This window comes from Cataglyphis hispanica, chromosome 22 (assembly GCF_021464435.1).
Source record: "Cataglyphis hispanica isolate Lineage 1 chromosome 22, ULB_Chis1_1.0, whole genome shotgun sequence".
In the NCBI taxonomy this organism is placed as follows: domain Eukaryota; kingdom Metazoa; phylum Arthropoda; class Insecta; order Hymenoptera; family Formicidae; genus Cataglyphis; species Cataglyphis hispanica.
In genome coordinates this window covers 4,053,626-4,072,658 of record NC_065975.1, presented here as the reverse complement: position 1 = coordinate 4,072,658, position 19,033 = coordinate 4,053,626, and the positions used below count along the sequence as shown (strand labels likewise).

The window sequence follows — 19,033 nt, the reverse complement described above, 5'->3', positions numbered from 1 at the left end:
TTGAAAAAACAGTCATAAATTTTATGTACATTTTTTATATAATATTATATAGTATTATGAATTATTATATAGTATTAACTTTTTTATATAAAATTACTAAACTATTAAAAAATCTCTTAGCTTATTATAAATATCCTCTCTTTTAATTTAAAATAATACGATTTTAGCTATGTTTAACAAAAAATTTTCTGAAGTCATTTTATCTATCTTTTAAAAAGAGGAAAATTGGATCGATTTTAATACAAATAGATAAATGAGTTTGGAAAGAAAAAATGGCATATTTATTCCGAAACTACATACATATATTCATATATATTTTTTTTTTTTAAGCTGATATATAGCGGATCACACTTATTATTGTTCCGTTAAATTTGAACGCAAATTTTTTTCATTGATTTAGGATCGATTTTGTCTTCCATTGTTCCAATTTATTCGCTTCAAATTTATTTATGTTAATTCCATAATTAATCATGAACATGAACAAAATCAATTATTACACATGATAAATACACGTTATTATTACGAAAGCTGCGTGACATATTCACGGTTCAAACGTAGGTCAAACAAATGCGACGTGTATGAAGCTCCACGCGTGCGCGTGCGCATGCGCAATATAAATCAATCACCGCGAAATACGCACGAGGTAGCGAAACAAAAAGATTACCGCGCGAAACATTAGCGGGAAATTGTCACGAATTCGATTACAGTCTGCTCGCTCGCATTACATTACATTACGTTACGTTACGTTATCCCGTAATCGAAAATGCGCATAATACACACGGAAAATCGATAACCGTGTAACGTACCCTGGATATTGCTCCGACCGTACATAGGATTTTACGTATCTCGGGTGGAAAGTAAAACGGACGTTTTGTACCCAGCTTATTAGGCCAATAATAAGCAGCGTGTCAAATCCAGCAAAATGATATTGTACCTGATGCTGCAGTCGCAGCAGCAGGCGCATATATATATATATATATATATATATATATATATATACACATGCATTCAAGCGATTGTACATCGCTCGTGTGATGTGCCAATTTTGCGACCGACAATCGAGATATCGCTGATAAACTTTTGACTGCTTTTGTATACGGTTGCAGAATGAGATTAAGATAAGATCATGCCAACCGTTGCTGCTATCATTGTCCTTGCATACCACTCGTGCTTTGAAACGATTTTCGTATGCTTGTTATCATGCGATTACAAACGCACACGAACGGCACCGACCATAAACGTCTGCTCTGTTTGTAATTAGCGTCAAATGTAATGTGTAATGGTTTGCATGAAAAATACGTTCAAACGTGCTGTTTTAAAAAACGTCATAAGCGACAAATGATTTTCGCGGAAAATAGAAAAATAATTGCGTTGCTATGTATTTGCATTTCTTCTCAAGTAAATAATAATGGGTTTAATTTTAATTAAAGTTTTGCGTTTTAAATTAAGCCCTTTTATTAAATTATTTTAAATTAGTAAATTTTGCATGTGTTTTTGAACATGTTTGGAGAAAACTTTATAACATCCGCAATATCTATTAATTCTCTGGATTATACAGGGTGAGTTTTTTTAATCTTAACAGGCAAATATTCGACATAGACAAAAAATGAAAAAAGCATTTTAGTAGCTTGAAGTTTTAGCTTTAACATGCAATCGGTAGTTTTAAATTTTTTTTTGTTTCTTGTTTTGTGTTTAAAAAAAAATACATTATTTTGTTCCTTAAAATTACGTATTTTTGACATTCTATATAAAAATTATCGACATACCAGAGATATTTATTGAATTTGCTCTGAAAATATAATAAAAAACATGAATTTCCGTTTAAAAAAATTAAATTGACCTTCATCTGACCTTAAATTGATGTCTCAAGGTCAAATCAAGATCTTTGTGGTACGTCTCCCTCTAGACCATTTTTATTTAAAAAGTTTTTTTTCTAAAATTATATATTTTCGAAATATTTGTCTGTTAAGATCAAAAAGACACCCTATAATTACCAGGCATTTTATTGCATTTTAATTAATATTTATTACATTATAAATAAATTATCTGACATATCGAAAAAAAATAAGGAAAAATTGTACGGTTAGTCGTTAGATAAAAAGAAGAGCATAGATGGCCATAAAATTCTTAGTAGCAAGTATATGTTTGATATATACATGGTGTCTCAAAATTAGACCAATTTTAAATGATTATAAACTTCAAAACAAGCCAATTTTGTAAATAAACTTATGTCTACAAATAAGTCGCTTTGGTACTAGAGAATCAAAGATTAGCAAGGGCAAAAATTTTTGAAAAAAATTATTTTTTCAATATTTTATTAATATAGTTAAATTTTTTTCCATGAAATTCTTATATAAAATATTTTTTGATATCTCGAATAACTTTCGAGATATATATTTCATCCTTTAGGATTATTGGATTGAAATTGAAAATTTCTAAATTTATCTATTTACCCCACCTTTCCTCCCTAAAGTTTTATCAAAATTCAGAATTTTCAAATTTGCGACGTTCTCTTGCTAACTTTTAATTCTCTAGTGTCAAAATCTTTTTGGCTCATTTTGCGGACATGGGTTTATTGATAAAATTGACTTGTTTTGATATCTTTTATAATTACCTGAAATTTATCGGTCTAATTCTGAGACACCCCTGTATACCGCGCAAAATTCGCTTATTTGGAAAACTTCCTTACCGTCGTAATTTGCGGTTGTATATAAAACGTCAAGGGAGCTACGTCTAATTAATACGTGATGCGGAACAAATGTTTACAGTGTAATGAAGTCCGTAACGCGGCAGGCACGCCTGTTTAACGCAGATTAGAATTTATCGCGTAATTCTGAAATATGACGTTACGTAGTTGCGTGAATAAAGTAACAAAAATAGGTATATTAATCGACGAGGTAAACGAACCCAAGCCACGTAATAATTTTTAACAAAAGCTTCATTAAAAATAAATCGTTCTTGCTATTAATCTTATTAAAAAGATAATTTTATCTTTATCTTGCTAATTAATATGTCAAGAAACAAACAAATTAAAATTGGCAGGTAAAGAAACGTAAGTATCAGTCGGATATTTACTCTTAATTATTTGATATTGTATTTTAAAATGACGTGATTATCGCTTTAAGAACATTTGAGTTAATCGTTATTAAAGATTTAATCACATGTTTAAGTGACATTTTGTATACGAAAATTTCAATCATAATTTAATCGTTATTATATCAGTATTAATATAAGAAAGGCGCATAAATACATTCAAACTGATATTAGAACTCAATATATCTTTTTATAAATTCATATCGCTTGAAATAAATCTCACGACATTAAGTTATTTAAAGACGCGCCTGCTCGATCGAAATTGCTATGTTAGATTAGTTTTTCATGAATGATAAAGTTTGAGATGCATGCTTGAATAATGGATAATATTTAAATGACGCTGTGTCGATTGAGCGAGACGCATTCGATTGTTTCTAACGGGTTGCAATCACGAGTTACGCGACGTTTCCGGTAGTCCGATCGAAATCGTACCTTCCCCTCCCTCCCTCACCCCCTCTTCCCCCCGCTCGTGTTTCAACGTGACATTGACAGGCGCGCATTCGTTAACATGCGACAGCTGACGATACCCGCGTCTATCTGGTCACGTAGATTTAACTGTCCGATGTGTCCGAATGTCGGCGTTCAACTACAACTTTCTCTAAATATATTTGATTAATTCGTCACACCCGTAATGCGCTGGTAGCAGATTCTTGAGGATTCAGTGGCGCAAAGTTTCTTCACACGTACATTTTTCTGCATACATTTACTCGAGCCATGTTCATCAATGTCTGTCAAATGTAATTTTAATTGGACTGGTTTGTTCTCGTTTCTCCTGCGTGACAGACGATTTAATTAATTAGTCTCACTTTGCTTCGTTGATAATATTATTATTCCTTTAATTTCAGTTTGTAGTTGAGTCTCTCTTGCTTATTTACTTATTCATCATGACTGCTGTTTATGTATAATTATACATACCGACGACCACCTTCGGCTGGTTTAGTCTTAATTGGGTCTTTAGTCACGCGATTTTGTGCTATAAACAGGTATTAATATACATGCCTAATATCAGAATAAAATACATTTGCAATAAGATACATTTATCAAAGAGACGTACGCATCCATTAATGGAGCCCAAGGAATTTTTATACTCTATCTCTCTCTACTTGCAAAAGATTCTTCTTAATATTGAATATTTTTAAAGACAGCATAATTTAAACAGTCAAAATAGCATCCTATTATTTTTTTAAATCGATGAATTGAATAGTTTTTATACGCATCAGATTTGACATAAAGACACTTGACACGCGTTTCACATGAAAATTGCCCGTTCGATAAACTTCTTTCAGCCTCGCCCGGGAATTCCGAACGTGAAATCCGAGAACAATTCGGGTGACGGTGAAAAAATTCGCGGTATTAAATCGCTTGGATTGGATAGTCGAAAGGTGACGAGGTGTTCGATCGGCGAGATTTAATGGACAGATGTCATACGCGGCATCATAAAAATTGCGCGTGCCAAAGTGACAGATCGTTGTATTCTGATACTCGAAACCGGTGGTGGAATGGAATTAGAGGGTAGAAAAAGGGAGGAGATGTAGAACGGCAAGAGCTTCGCGCGGCACAATAGATCCATTAAGGGTCGGCATTTGCTTGCCTGTAAAATTTATGCATTTAACGGGTCAAGCGCGGAATATCGTGTCTTGAAGGCACGCCGGAGAGAATTAGCCACGGTGTAATCATACCGGATAATGAAATAAGCTCTAGTTGTTCTAATTGTTCTTTCTCCTCTCTTCTTTTCCCTTTCCCACTCGCAGTTATTGACGAGAAAATTTGCTTGGGTAAATTAAAATTTATAGTGTTTTTGAAATCCTTTTATTGACGAACTTGAAAATTTATTAGAAATAAAATTCATGACAAAAAATTATTAATTATTGCAACTTTAACTAAATTGACTCACTACTACATTTTGAAGTGTCATTGATATCTCAAAATTAATAAAAATTATATATTAAAATTACTTGATTTGTATTTTTAATTTAAAACCAATTAATATGTTTATCTTGATTCAATAGATTGAATTATCGTCACCTATAAATCAACGTTTCTGTGTATAATTAGTTTAATCATTTCACGCTTAAGTAGCAATCAGTATTGTTTAACATAATTCAGTCCGAAATACACGTGTGTGAATCATAATTTGGGTTAATTTAGATATCGCGAACCGATTTCTCGTACTAATCAGGGAATGCATTATATGTACTGACATTTATAGTCACGATCCATTGTATGTATGACATATAAACATTCATTGCAAATATTTTATTTTATGTCGAAATTAATCTATTCATTAACCGGAGGATGCTCTTACTCTGAATTTAATTCATTCTTGTTTTATTAGAAAGAATTATTTTGAGTTTCCAGTTTATCAATAATTGAATATTTTATCATATAAACACACATATATTTCACAAATTCATTTTCGTTTGTGGTTCCATTTGTGATTCATTTTAATAAGTTCATATCGAATTTTGCAATAATAAATTGCAAACAATAAAATTAAAGTGTAAAAATGTGTGTTAAAAATAAGAAAAGCGTTCTAAAATAACGTTATAAAACAAAAAAGCATCCCAGGTTGTTGATAAAAAATCTTCAGCTTTTTATATAGTAGAGAAAATAGAGCAAATAATAAATCAATTAAAAGAGATGCGCATACACACTCACATATATTTTACTTTTAAGTTATATAAAACTTGTCAATTATAAGAATATTTTCAAGATTAAAATTTTTGATCAATTAATTAGTATTATTATTAGAAGTCACTGATACTCAATAACGCTTTTTAATGTCAGATGGGAAAGAAAAAAAGCGACATTTTATAAAATCAATATTTTCATGGAAAAATATCAATTTTTAACGTTTGGTAGATAATGAATTAGTAAGCATAAAAAATATTACATTATTTTTTTATAATACAGGAATAATGAAAATAACATTTGAATAAAATTAAAGGTATTTACCTGACTTTTATTCACGAAATTCATGCAACTAAACTTTTCTATAATTATACTTTCCTATATTTTATTTTACGCCGAAATTAATTTATTTATTAACCAGGATGATCTTTCGCTGACTTTTATTCAATTTTTGTTTTATTAGAAAGAATTATTTTGAGTTTCCAGTCTATCAATAATTGAATATTTTATTATATAAACACATATATATTTCACAAATCTATTTATTTTCGTTTATGGTATCAGTTGTGATTTATTTTAATTAAATTCATATTGAATTTTGCAATAATAAATTGCACGAATAATAAAATTCAAGTGTTAAAAATAAGAAAAGCGTTCTAAAATAATATTATAAAATAAAAATGCATTCCAGCTTATAAAAAATCTTGATAAAAAATTTTCAATTCTTTATATAACAGAGAAAACATAAGCAAATAATAAATCAATTAAAAGAGATGCGCACATACACTCACATATATTTTACTTTTAAGTTATATAAAACTTGTCAATTATAAGAATATTTTCAAGATTAAAATTTTTGATCAATTAATTAGTATTATTATTAGAAGTCACTGATACTCAATAACGCTTTTTAATGTCAGATGGGAAAGAGAAAAAGCGACATTTTATAAAATCGATATTCTCATGGAAAAATATCAATTTTAAAAGTTTGATAGATAATAAGTTAGTAAGCATAAAAAAATATTATTTTTTTTTGTAATATGAAAATAACGAAAATAACAATCGTAAAATAAAATTACGGATATCCACCTGACTTTATTTCCCGAGAACATTCATGCAATTAAACTTTCCTATAATCAGATCGTTGTCCACATTTATCACAACAAAAAGGAACGATGAGCTAGAAATTTCGAATATGAGGGCTATTTGTAAGTAGAAGAGTTACGGTAATTCCATTGCTAAGTTTAAGATCGATGCGGGTGGAAGTTAAGTATTTAAGATACTGTTAAAGTTTCACAGACTTTCCCATGGACTCACTGCCCGAGCTCTTTTGAAGTGACCAGCTGCAAGGAACTATATATAAAGCACGATCAGAACATACTCTCTCTCTCTCTCTCTCTCTCTCTCTCTCTTTCTCTCTACCTTCAGTCAAATACGCTTGGAAAATTCTTCTAAATATTTGATAACGCAGTCCGGCCCGGATTTTATGGATCACACAATAATCCTCGCGCGGTGTATGCTCTCAACTAACTTAATTCCTCTGTCTCTTTCTCTTCTCGTACTCTAATAACTCGACGAAAATTAAGCTTATTCTTGTTATCTCGTCTCTCAATTCGCTTCGAGCTGCTTTCGCGTGCAGGATTAAATTTGTCTAACTCCGACTGAGAGCTGCATATTCTTTCCTAAGCAAAATAATTGACGTTGGCTTGATAAATTAAAGGAGAGTATAATGGAGTGCACGTCTGTGGTTACCTCGTAGCAAAAACTGTGAGCTAAATAATGAAATAAAATCTCTTACTCCTCTTCTCTCTTGATGTTCGCTGCACTATTTATCGTTAATTCAATATCGACGTGAATTGTCGGCGTTAATCATTATAATTTAGCACGCTAATTTAAGATCGCATTCGATAGCATTAAAGATTACGTCAGTCTAAATCATTGCAGGTATATCAAATTGTAATGGGTTGTAAATAAAATGATAGAAATGTTTTTGCTGCTGACATTGAAATAACTTCTCTTTGCTATTCCATCGCTAGCATACGAATAGACTTGTAAATTATGCCATTAATTTTTTATTCGACTTTTAATTAATAAACAGCTGTCAAATTTAATTAGTTGTTATAAAGGTGTTAAAAAATTTTTTATTGGAAATGTATGTAAAATAAACTTATAAAAAATGAGGGTGATCAGAAAAAATTTATTGAATCACGTCTGCTGTTTTAATAATATGCAAAAGATTTCAGTTATTTCGAGGATTGTGCAATAGAAAATTTATAACTTCTGAAATATATACATGAATTCTCGCCGAATCTGATGTCATAATCCAACATATCCGTCATCGATTCAGAGCCTTAACGCGTAGCAAACTTTGTTTTTAATGTGATTGTATGTATAATAAAAAATGTTATAATAAGAATTATAAATAAATATAATAATAATGTTAAATAAATATAATAATAATAATGTTATAATAAATCTTATTTAAATATATGTTATATATATTGTATATTAAATACAGCATAAAATAAATTTATTTAATTAATATTAATTAGTGCAATCTATATATATATATATATATATATATATATATATATATATATGTATATAGTGTACGTATATACATATAAATTTAAATATATTTTTTAACAATACAAGATAGAAACTTAATATATATAATAATATATATAATAAATATAATACAGTAAATAATATATATAATACAGTATAGCTTTATTGAAGACTTTTTATAATTATTTATGAATATAGTACATTTATTCAATATATGTATAATAAGCTAGGTTAAAAACATTTACGTATAAAAACATTTTGACTTCTTATAATTTTTATCAAAACAGAAACCGTCAAATATCTTAATAAATTATTGTAAAGCATTTGATAATTTTTGTTTGTGCACAGAAGAATTTAATTTAATTTGTAAAACTTGCATTAAAGTAATTTTATTTATACAATAACATATTTTTATCTTATTTTAAGAATTGTATTTTCAAAAAAATATATTATTTTATTATTATATAAAACGTCCAAATTTTTTTCCAAATTAGTATTTAAATCTTCTTCAATATGACAAAAAGAGAGCAGTTTATTTTTTTCTAATAAATTTGAAGCGAATTTACTTTCAAGTATTTGTGTTTATATTATTTTTATTTATGTATAAAATACAAATCAAGGTATCTATTTCAATCTAAAAATTAAAATATTAATTATTAATCTAATTCTATGTAAACATTATTTTCTTATGTCAGCACATTGAGAAATGTCGACATTCAGAAATCTGTAAATTTCTTTCTGTTCTTCCTCTATTAAAATTTAATCACAGCTATTATAAATATTAATAATATTTTTTAAATATACATCATTCATCAATCTCTTCAACATTTTCATATGCACAAAATACATCCAAATTTATACTGACAGAAATAAAAAACTTTCAGCAAGTTGTATCGAGCATGCAATTTTAGGCATTATACATGCCTAATATAAACGATTCGCATGAGCAGACACCTTCCCCTTCCCCTCTACACTTTATAGCAGGCTATAGCTTTCGAGACGACTGACGTTCCATAACACAGTCGTCCTCAGACATCTCGCGTAGAACGTTCGCAGCGATAGATAGTCGGAAGTTGGTGACATCAATCGATTACGATTGAAATTGTTAGTGCACAGTGTCTGACATTTTTACTTTATACAGATAAACGGCTACTATGAAAAAATTATTGTACGAGATAGTTATTAATTTTTTTTTTTTTTTTGACATTTAAATATCTATGTATTTAATGATACAATTGCTAAATATTAACTGTATTAAATTTTATTAAATATAATAATTGTAAAAAAATCCAGATGAGTCTGGAAATATTTATTAATAACGCGTTTTAAAATTTCAGAATGATTTTAACTACATTGTGAGAATCCATGAAAATAAAATAATTTGTTTACTCGCCAGATGTAAAATCTAAATTTTATATCTACGTAATATGTAAAGGGGCTTGTTTATCCAATATTAACACATTTAAAAAATATTTTATAATTTTTTGCAAATTATATATATATATATATATTTGCTATAGTAAAAATATCTTGTACTCTCATTTTTTTAAATTAAAAAAATACGATTTATATCTGTGTGTGTGTAAGTGAGATAGTTAAAACATATATATATATATATATATATATATATATATATATATATATATTGCTATAGTAAAAATATCTTGTATTCTCATTTCTTTAAATTAAAAAAAATACGATTTATATCTGTGTGTGTAAGTGAGATAGTTAAAACATTAATATAATGATGATTTGCTGATACACGTTTTTCTTCATGAAATATTTTATCGGTCAAGTGGATAGGGATAGATGAACATTGCTGGTACAATCCGGAACGACTTTTCAACTGTACAAATCCGCGGCAGTTGTTTCGGGAATGAAAAAAAAAGGTATTACAACTGCGGCGGACTAACATGAGCGGTGAAGAGAGAGAAAAAAAAAAGAAAGAAAACAAGCTTTTGCACCGACCGAAAACCGTAAAATGCACCGTAAAGCGCGTTACTGCGGGCCATTTAGAAAGATCGATCGATCCCATGAACACTTTCAGAATGATCGATGCATCGTCCCAGTATGCCGGTTCCTTTTTCCAAAATAGAAGACTGGAATTGTTGCCTGTGTGCGGAGATAAATCATCGATTTTCTCCAGTACTGTGTATTGAAAAATACGGGAATCATAAATTGCGATAATCTCAGTAGCGCATACAAAGTATTTTGAAACAATGCATTATTTAGTACATTGTATTTGTATTTAAAAGTCACTTTTTTTATACTTATTAGATGGATTTTATACTTATTGACTTATGTCGAAAAAAAGAGATCGATTTAATTGATTTGTCATTAAAAAGTTGCTAAAATATTAGAAACGTCAAACTATATTAATCTGAGATATGCGATTTAAATAATGTCTCAACATAATAAATCGATGATATGTTTTTTGGCTGAAGACCCTCTTAATGCCAAAGTACGATGTCGATATATACGATAAGATATATATATATATATATATATATATATATATATATATATATATATATATATATATCTTTATTGTTTTATTTATATTATCTCTTTTCAAAATGTGGTATTTTACAAATAAAAGTGCCTTATAATGCGAACTTGCGAATAGTGTCGCTTACGAGAGGAAGAAAAAAACAGAAACGAGATTCGTGAAACAAGACAATGAACCCGATATGTCGTACGATAGTCTACTATTTCCTGGCTATTTATTTAAAGGGTCTGCTGCAATCTTTGAAGTTATACTCCGGCCATCCTCCGGATCTTGTAAAATGCTCTGCTGACTTTGACGTAAGTACGCTTCCACTTTTACTATATGTACAGAATCTCAAATATAGGAGGATGATGTTAAAAAATTTATTTTTATATTTAAATGACATTTCACTCTGGTTTATAAAATCTATTTAAAATAATGTCATATTTCTCTCTCCTTCTGATCAATAAGTAAACAAATATGTGGAAATCGTTTTGGAGGAATTTGCATAATTATGTTTATCTTTGCTATGTTTATCTTGCCTTCATATTTATATTATTATAACTGAATTACATAATTTTTTATATTTGCATAATTTTTATATAATAAATTTAAATTTTATTAAAAATATTATTTTTATATTCTGTTTTACATAAAAGTAAATATATGATTTCAGATTCTTCATACCTTTTTTTTATATAAACATCATACTTTAATTGAGCAATATTTCTTTTTCAAAATTTAATACACGTAGTGACGTTTAACCTTTAAAAGAATTCATAAAATTAAATAAAGCTGGATAAATCATGACTTTTTATAAAATAAAACAAACGTAAGATTAATTAAGTTCCTTTTCTTTATCCGTTTTTATCTAAAAACTTGAAAACTCCTTAAAATTATGTTCTAAATTAGTCAAAGAAAATTCATAAATAAAGAATAATATGTAAGAAATTTGAAATAAATTTCTTTATAATCGAATATAAAATAATATTGCTTATCGCACACACATGAGAGAACGTTACACATTTATCAATATTACTTGTCAAAATAGAAGTTCATTAATAAGTGGAGATAATCTGAGATATTTGCTCGAGAAAGGATGCGCAACGATAGTTGCTCGATCATGATCGCTTATATCCGTGATTATCGTACAGGATATCCTCGACAATTTTCGAGGTCTGGCTTCTCCATAGCTCACCTGTGCCGCTCGGTGGGGTCGGCGAATACCCCTTGCGGGCAGCAAACGTGCCGCGTACGGATCGCGGTGAGTCAGCAACAATAAATCGAACGATTTATGAAGCGGTACGGCCAACGACCATCCTCGAGGAATAATATCGGGATCGATCGACGACGTTAAGACGGTCCGTCAGAATTTTCGGGCGCCCGTTTCAGCCTCGTTTTAATTGTCTCAGATAAGAGCCATTTATTTATATATAGCATGAGACGATTAAATCGATTCTCGTTCATCGTAATGGCAAATCATTCGGAACACGCGCGGCGCGAAGAATGTCTCGATCCTTCGTTCTTTGTTGGATGTATCTGTCATATGTCAAAACATTGACGAAAGCATGAAAATTTCGTAGACTGTACTTTCTACTATTTTTTTTTTTTTTTTAAGTATTTGTACAAAACCTGAACACAATTCTATTAATGATGGTTTGGAAATTATTTAAGTTATTTAAGTTACAGTAGAAATTTAACAAGGAAAAAATTGCCAACGAAATAAATATAATATATTTATATAATATATAAATATATTAAAATATTAATATATTAATATATATATATTAATATTTTAATAATAAATATATTATAATATAATATATAAAGATAATAAAATAAAAATTTTCACACATATTAAGAAAATTCTAATTTTTAAAATTATTGTTATTAAATATAAGAATATTTTAATAAATACAAATGTAAAATATTAATTATTTTAATAAAATATTAATTATAATTATTTTCTTTTACTAAGACGTTAAAAACGATATTATTTTGTGATACTTTAATTCTTTTTATATTCCGGATTTATTTCTTTGATTTTTCAAACAATATAAACGTAAGAAATATATATTTTTTTTATTTTGACAGTTTTCTGCTACTATTATACATCCAAAACATCCTTCATTTGATGGCAAAATTTGATGAAACAAAATGAGTCGCGAACAGCTTTCATCGATTTATGATATCATAAATTTTAGATCCATGTTAAAAATTGATTTCTCATATCGTTAGGTACAAGGAGAGACTCATATATAGAGTACTTTAAAACTTCCATCATCGATTTTTAGCCAAAAACTTTTGATTTAATTTGAACTTAGTTATTTCTTCAGAACATATTACACAGTTCGCGATTATTATAAACGAATTAAAAATAGATTATTATTTTTTAAGAAACAAACTTTTGGGAAAGTAGACATAATCTAAAATAAATTTTATGTTTATCAGAAAAATTATCATCATTGAATTCGAGAGTACAATGATTAATATAATAAATCAAACTAATAACTATATCAACAGCTGTTTTTTTTTTTTAAATGGATAAAATATTTAGCCCAAAATTTGAAAATCAGAGTTAATTTCCACCAAACGCATTTACCAAAGTGCTCCGCAAAGCTCACATACATTAATTATATCGATATCTTTCACAATTTCCTTGATAACTTTTATCGGACGATGGTAATTTAATCGATCACGCGAAAAGCTATACGGCTAATTAGTATCATACTTTTTACACTTATTTTACAATCTAGATATTATGCCCCGTGGCCATTAGCGATATTACAAGATCACATCATCAGCTCGTCACTGTATCATTACGGTAGGAAAAGAGTGATTTGTAATACACGCTACTTTTATATTAAAATTATCGAAAAATTATCGGGAATGGTAATTTGTTGATTATCCATCTGACATATATAAAATACTATTAGATTTATTATTTCTTACTAATTAATTATGATATTGAAAGTTATATGTAGAAAAGCTTATGCATATATACATACAGATTTTATACTTACTGTTAACATCTCTCTTTCTTCTGCAGTTTCTAACATTAAATATCTTAGTAATTAAACGCCTCGTTAAAATTCTCTTCAAGTAAAATCCATTTAAAATTAATGAATAATAAAGGCTTATTATCTACATCTACATTTGTGGAAATTATATCTTTTATTAAAGGTTATTTAGTTTTGTATGACTTCGAAAAATCACGATGACTTTTATGTCATTTTTAATATGTTTTTAACATTGTATTTTATATTTTTAACATTAAATTTGTTACGTAGTTGTCTTTTTAATTATAATTTACAATAATTAGTTTAGATCTATATAACAATTAGCCTTTTTCACAAATCATATAAAAACTGCAATTTTTAAGAACTGTCATACATATAATTTTCTCAGAAATTATGCAAAAATCTCGATAACAGGCCCCGTAAGTATGATCGATATGTAGATTACATTATTACGTGTAATAACGAATTCCTATAATGATACATTTTTCTCAGATTTTCTCCCCATGTTTCTATAACAATCGTCCGATCTCGAATTTTCTCGGATCTGAATACGTTCGTCCATTCGTTCGTTCGTATGTCACTCTATGAAATTGCTAAATTTAGAAAGTAAACATTCGTATTTGCTGTTTTAATTAAACGCGATTATTCAAAAGAAACGCTTGCGAATATATATATATATATATATATATATATATATATATATATATATATATATATATACATATATATATATATTACAACATTTCCGCGGGTATTTTAATACCAGCCGACATAAATTAATCGATCGAATTTCAAGAATTTCATTAAAATTCAAGCTCGCTGTTGCTTAGATTACAGCGTTTAAGGTTTCAAGGAAAAGTATCATTCTGGAAGATGGCGTTCTTTTTTTTTCTCCGCTCGGCTCGCTCCTTTCATCGCATGCCAAACGCAAACAATTGTCACTGCGCTGAAACTTTGAAGCCACTCCGTATTTCGTTCGTCGCGTTTTTACCTTAGTTTCGCGATCACATTGTTGATAATTAAAAGTCAACGAGCGAGCCGAGCGTTCTCTCCAGAGTCTACGAAATGTGCAATAAAAATTCATTACGTCGACTATAGTGCGTGTACGATATTCACAACGTGACGCGTTTTCTGCTTTAAATAAAACTCGGTTGGCCGACAATGATTTCTAACAATATTGTCGCGCTTGTATTAAGTTCCGCTGTTTTATTCGCCGGTTTTTCTCATTGGAATTATCTATCGGAAACTAGATTTACTTTTCTATGGATTAATGCTTCTCATAATCTACGGGATTGAAAAAGTTTGTAATAAGCAGATAAAGTGGATAAAACTTTATTCGATGTCTGTTAATTCCGTCAAATTACGACTATCGTGAATATAAATATATAAAATACAGCGAAGATTTTATCCAGATAATATTCATTCTGAAAAATATGAAAAAAATATGGAATGTTCATTCATATTTGATATACACACATAAGAACGTATGTGGATAAAAAGTATATTTTCTATTCGAAATCAAATCCTTCGATAAAACTAGATTAAGTTTGACAATAACTTATAATATTTATATTATATCTTGCAAATTTTTTAAAAATTATAAATTTCTAGTGAAAAAATTCTAAACATGTGTTAGCATAATGGAGTTATTATTAATTTTTATGAAAATAATGATGAAAAACATTTTCAGAAATAATAAACTGCTCACGAGTAAAAGCAGAAGAGATTATTCATATGACATGTTACCGGATGTTTCATTTTATTTTGAACAGTCAAATATCTGGAAATTATAGGATTTTAGAAAAAAATATTTTGTAAAAAGTTTTATGACTTCGAGGGAAACATAAAATGGTTGACACCATGTGTTTGACCTTGGATAGTTGTTTGAAGGTCACATCAAGGTCACCTTCAATTTCTTACTAGAATCCCCTATTTTTCATTGCATATTCTTGTAGCTTACCTCAAGAATTTTTCAAAACACTGTAATAAAGTTCCTTTCCATTAAGGATTTTTTCAGTTATGAGGTTTAAATAATCACTCACTCCCGCGATATTTAACGATTCCAAACCTTCTCCGTCATGTTAATATTTTTTTAATCTATTAGATGTTCGAATTGATGGGCACCAACAGTTTGACAATGTGCCAAAAATTCATAAAACTATTGTTTAAACCTCCGCATGATACATCTTGGGTAATACTAATGTCAAATACTGTAAACTTTAATTCTTATAACTCGAAAAATATTTTATTATAGTATTTTGAAAAGCTCTCGAGATAAGCTACAACAATATGTAATAAAAAATAGATGTTTCCATTTCAGAAATTGAAGGTGACTTTCATGTGATCTTCAAACGATTGTCCAAGGTCAAATCAATGACATCATCTTATATCTCCCTCGAAGTCATGAAACTTTCACAAAATATTCTTTTTCTAAAATCTCGTGATTTCCAGATATTTGATTGTTCAAAATAAAATGAAACACTGTGTAGAAAAATTAATTCTTTTTTCACTATAACTAGAGAACAATATTATTATTCCTATACTTTTTATCAACAGCACACACATCTGCTGCATTTCTATTTACATGATCTATTACATACATCTGGTACACATGTGTTTGCTATCGTTTTACGTTTCGATTGTAAGCACGCAACGATTAATAGACCAATGCATCTGTGAAAATTTCTTCTCCATCGCAATTGAGTTCGGACGCGAATCGAACGCGGGCTCTAAATAACGGATCAAACATCCCGGTTTTGTACGGAGCCGACATATGGGAAGTACAATTTGTCTGCGCCGACCTGACGGCGAGAAAAAAATAGTTTCCGATTGAATTTAATGCCCCACACGGGCTGCGTACGCTCCAATCAGTCCGAGTATCAAAGAGCGAGCGAGACAGCCGATAAACGATCAAGGACGAAGAGGGAAGAAGAGGATGTGAAAGGACGAAAGAGGCGCGACAAAGAGTAGCAAAGAAAAAAAAAAAGAAATAATGAAAAAAAGAAAAGAAAAGAGCTCGAGAAGGAAAAAAAGAAATGTATGAACATTCCATGTTAATTAAACCGTCAGTTATACAATAGCACTGATCTATCGATTAATCGTCGATCGATAGTTCCATTTGTGCGTACGTGTATGTGTATACGCTTGTTCGTTCGGCAATGTATCTTTCGCAAAGCGCTTTCTTCCCGACCAACGTTCAATCTTTTTTTGATTCTACGTTTTTCCGCCCGTCCCGTCTAATCGGCTTACTCGTAATACGAACAAACACCCCCGCGTTACTTGAATGTAATTTATTGCGCTAAATGAATAAATCCGCGTCCTTATTCGCCGGCAATTCGCCGTCGTCCGTTTAATTTGCCGGTATCATCTGCTCTGAATCCGTTTATCGCGGACATCCCCGCGTCGTATAGTCCTCAATTTGAAAAGACGGAAATTGCAATTATCGCAAATAATGCAGCGTGCAAATGGATTTTCGAGCTCGAACAAAACGAATGAAATATGAAAAAGCTAGCGAGCTGCCTCTTGATTGTGATACGAATATCTCATTTTCTCCATTATGACGATAAAGCCGCGCGCTGCTAGTTCTTAGCCAACGGTTTTGTTATAAATAAGCCAGCCTTAACCGTGCCCAATTTATACGCGTCCCCCTTAAGAGCTCGATCCGCGGTATATACCATAAATATCCTCCCTTGCGTCCCGTCTCATTTTCCAATCTCTCTTGCATTAAACGGCAACGCGATAATACCGCTTTACATGGTAACATAAAAGATAACAGAGTCCCCCATTTTCGTTATAACGACGAGCTATCGAGATATTTATAATGAAATAGGACAGTATCATTTCAACTATGCAATATGCAATTATCTCTCGTAATCCGCTCCAACAAATAGAAAATATACAGGATGTTCCGGATCTACCGCATCACCTGCTAATAATAATAAATTCTTAATTCATTTAGAGATGATTTTTCCTCAGCAAAAATGTCGAGAGAATTCATTATTTTTTGCCAGTTTCCAATTTTTTTCATTATATATATATTTGTAACTAAGCCTTAAATTATAATTCTCTTTCTGTTTCTATTAAAATAATCTTTAATTGAAATTAATTAAAGAATGTAGTTTAGTTTACTTTGTCTTTTTTAATCGCTTATAATACAAAAATTATTAATACCTTGACATTTTTGCTGAAAAATCATCTTAAAATGATCTTAAAGAATCCTAAAAAATTTGCTATTAACATGTAGTGCGATAAGTTTGGGACACTCTATATACAGGGTTTTCTAGACCACCCGTACACCCCTTTTCTTTCAAAAACTAAGCATTTTAGAGAAAAACGTTTTTGAACAAAAATTGTATGGTTTTGAGAGGAACATAAGATGGTGTCATTGGTTTGCTCTTGGATGGCATCGTTAAGGTCAAGTCAAGGACACCTTTAATTTCTTAAATGGAAACCCCCATTTTTTATTACATATTCTTGTAGCTTATCTCGAGAGCTTTTCTAAAATACTATACATACAGAAAATATCTACAGAATATATACAGAAAATAGTTGTTTTTAAATAAAAGTATGCAATTATTTTTAATATATTTTTTTATAATAATTATTTATTTTTTCTTTACACCATTTGATTCATCTTATTATTCTGTACATAAAGTATTACGATACGAATTATCGAACACTAAATAATTTTCGAGATATTTTATATTTTACTAAAATATGTCAGAGTAAGACACAAAATAATTCAAAAAATTCTTAATGAAAAAATACTTTATTATAGTGTTTTGAAAAACTCTCGACATAAGCTATAAGAATATGCAATAAAAAAATAGGGAATTCCATTTAAGGAATTAAAGATGTCCTTGACTTGACCTTAACGATGCCGTCCAAGGTCAAACCAATGACACCATTTTATGTTTCCCTCATACAATTTTTGTTCAAAACGTTTTTCTCTAAAATGCTTAGTTTTTGAAAGAAAAGGGATGTACGGGTGATCTAGGACACCCTGTATATATGAGATCTAAAATGTGGAATTTTTTTATGCATTCATTATTGGAGGATACAAATTATATTAAAAAAAATTTACCAACAAGTAAATATATTGAAAAATATATAACTTCTGTTTTTATTAATTCCGGAATCATAATTAGATAAAAAGTTATTATACAATAAAAAATACTTAAGAAAGGCCCGCGCATTTGCGTGATACTTGTTTCTTTCATTTTAATGTCATAAC

The 19,033-nt window shown here is 29.4% G+C and overlaps 1 protein-coding gene and 1 pseudogene across 6 annotated transcripts in view; both read left to right on the top strand.

The window, feature by feature from the left end:
- Positions 1-19,033, top strand: part of LOC126857744 (fatty acid synthase-like) — a 124,538-nt pseudogene that overhangs the window by 51,025 nt on the left and 54,480 nt on the right.
- The window catches only part of LOC126857720 (collagen alpha-1(XVIII) chain), a 296,284-nt gene that overhangs the window by 229,813 nt on the left and 47,438 nt on the right, over positions 1-19,033 (top strand). For 5 of the 6 annotated variants that reach the window (XM_050607420.1, XM_050607416.1, XM_050607418.1 and 2 more), the window contains exon 5: positions 11,026-11,097. The exons of the other annotated variant lie outside the window; for it this stretch is intronic. In XM_050607420.1, the coding sequence (XP_050463377.1) occupies positions 11,026-11,097 (72 nt within the window). The remainder of the gene's footprint in view (positions 1-11,025; positions 11,098-19,033) is intronic. 6 annotated transcript variants of the gene reach the window in all.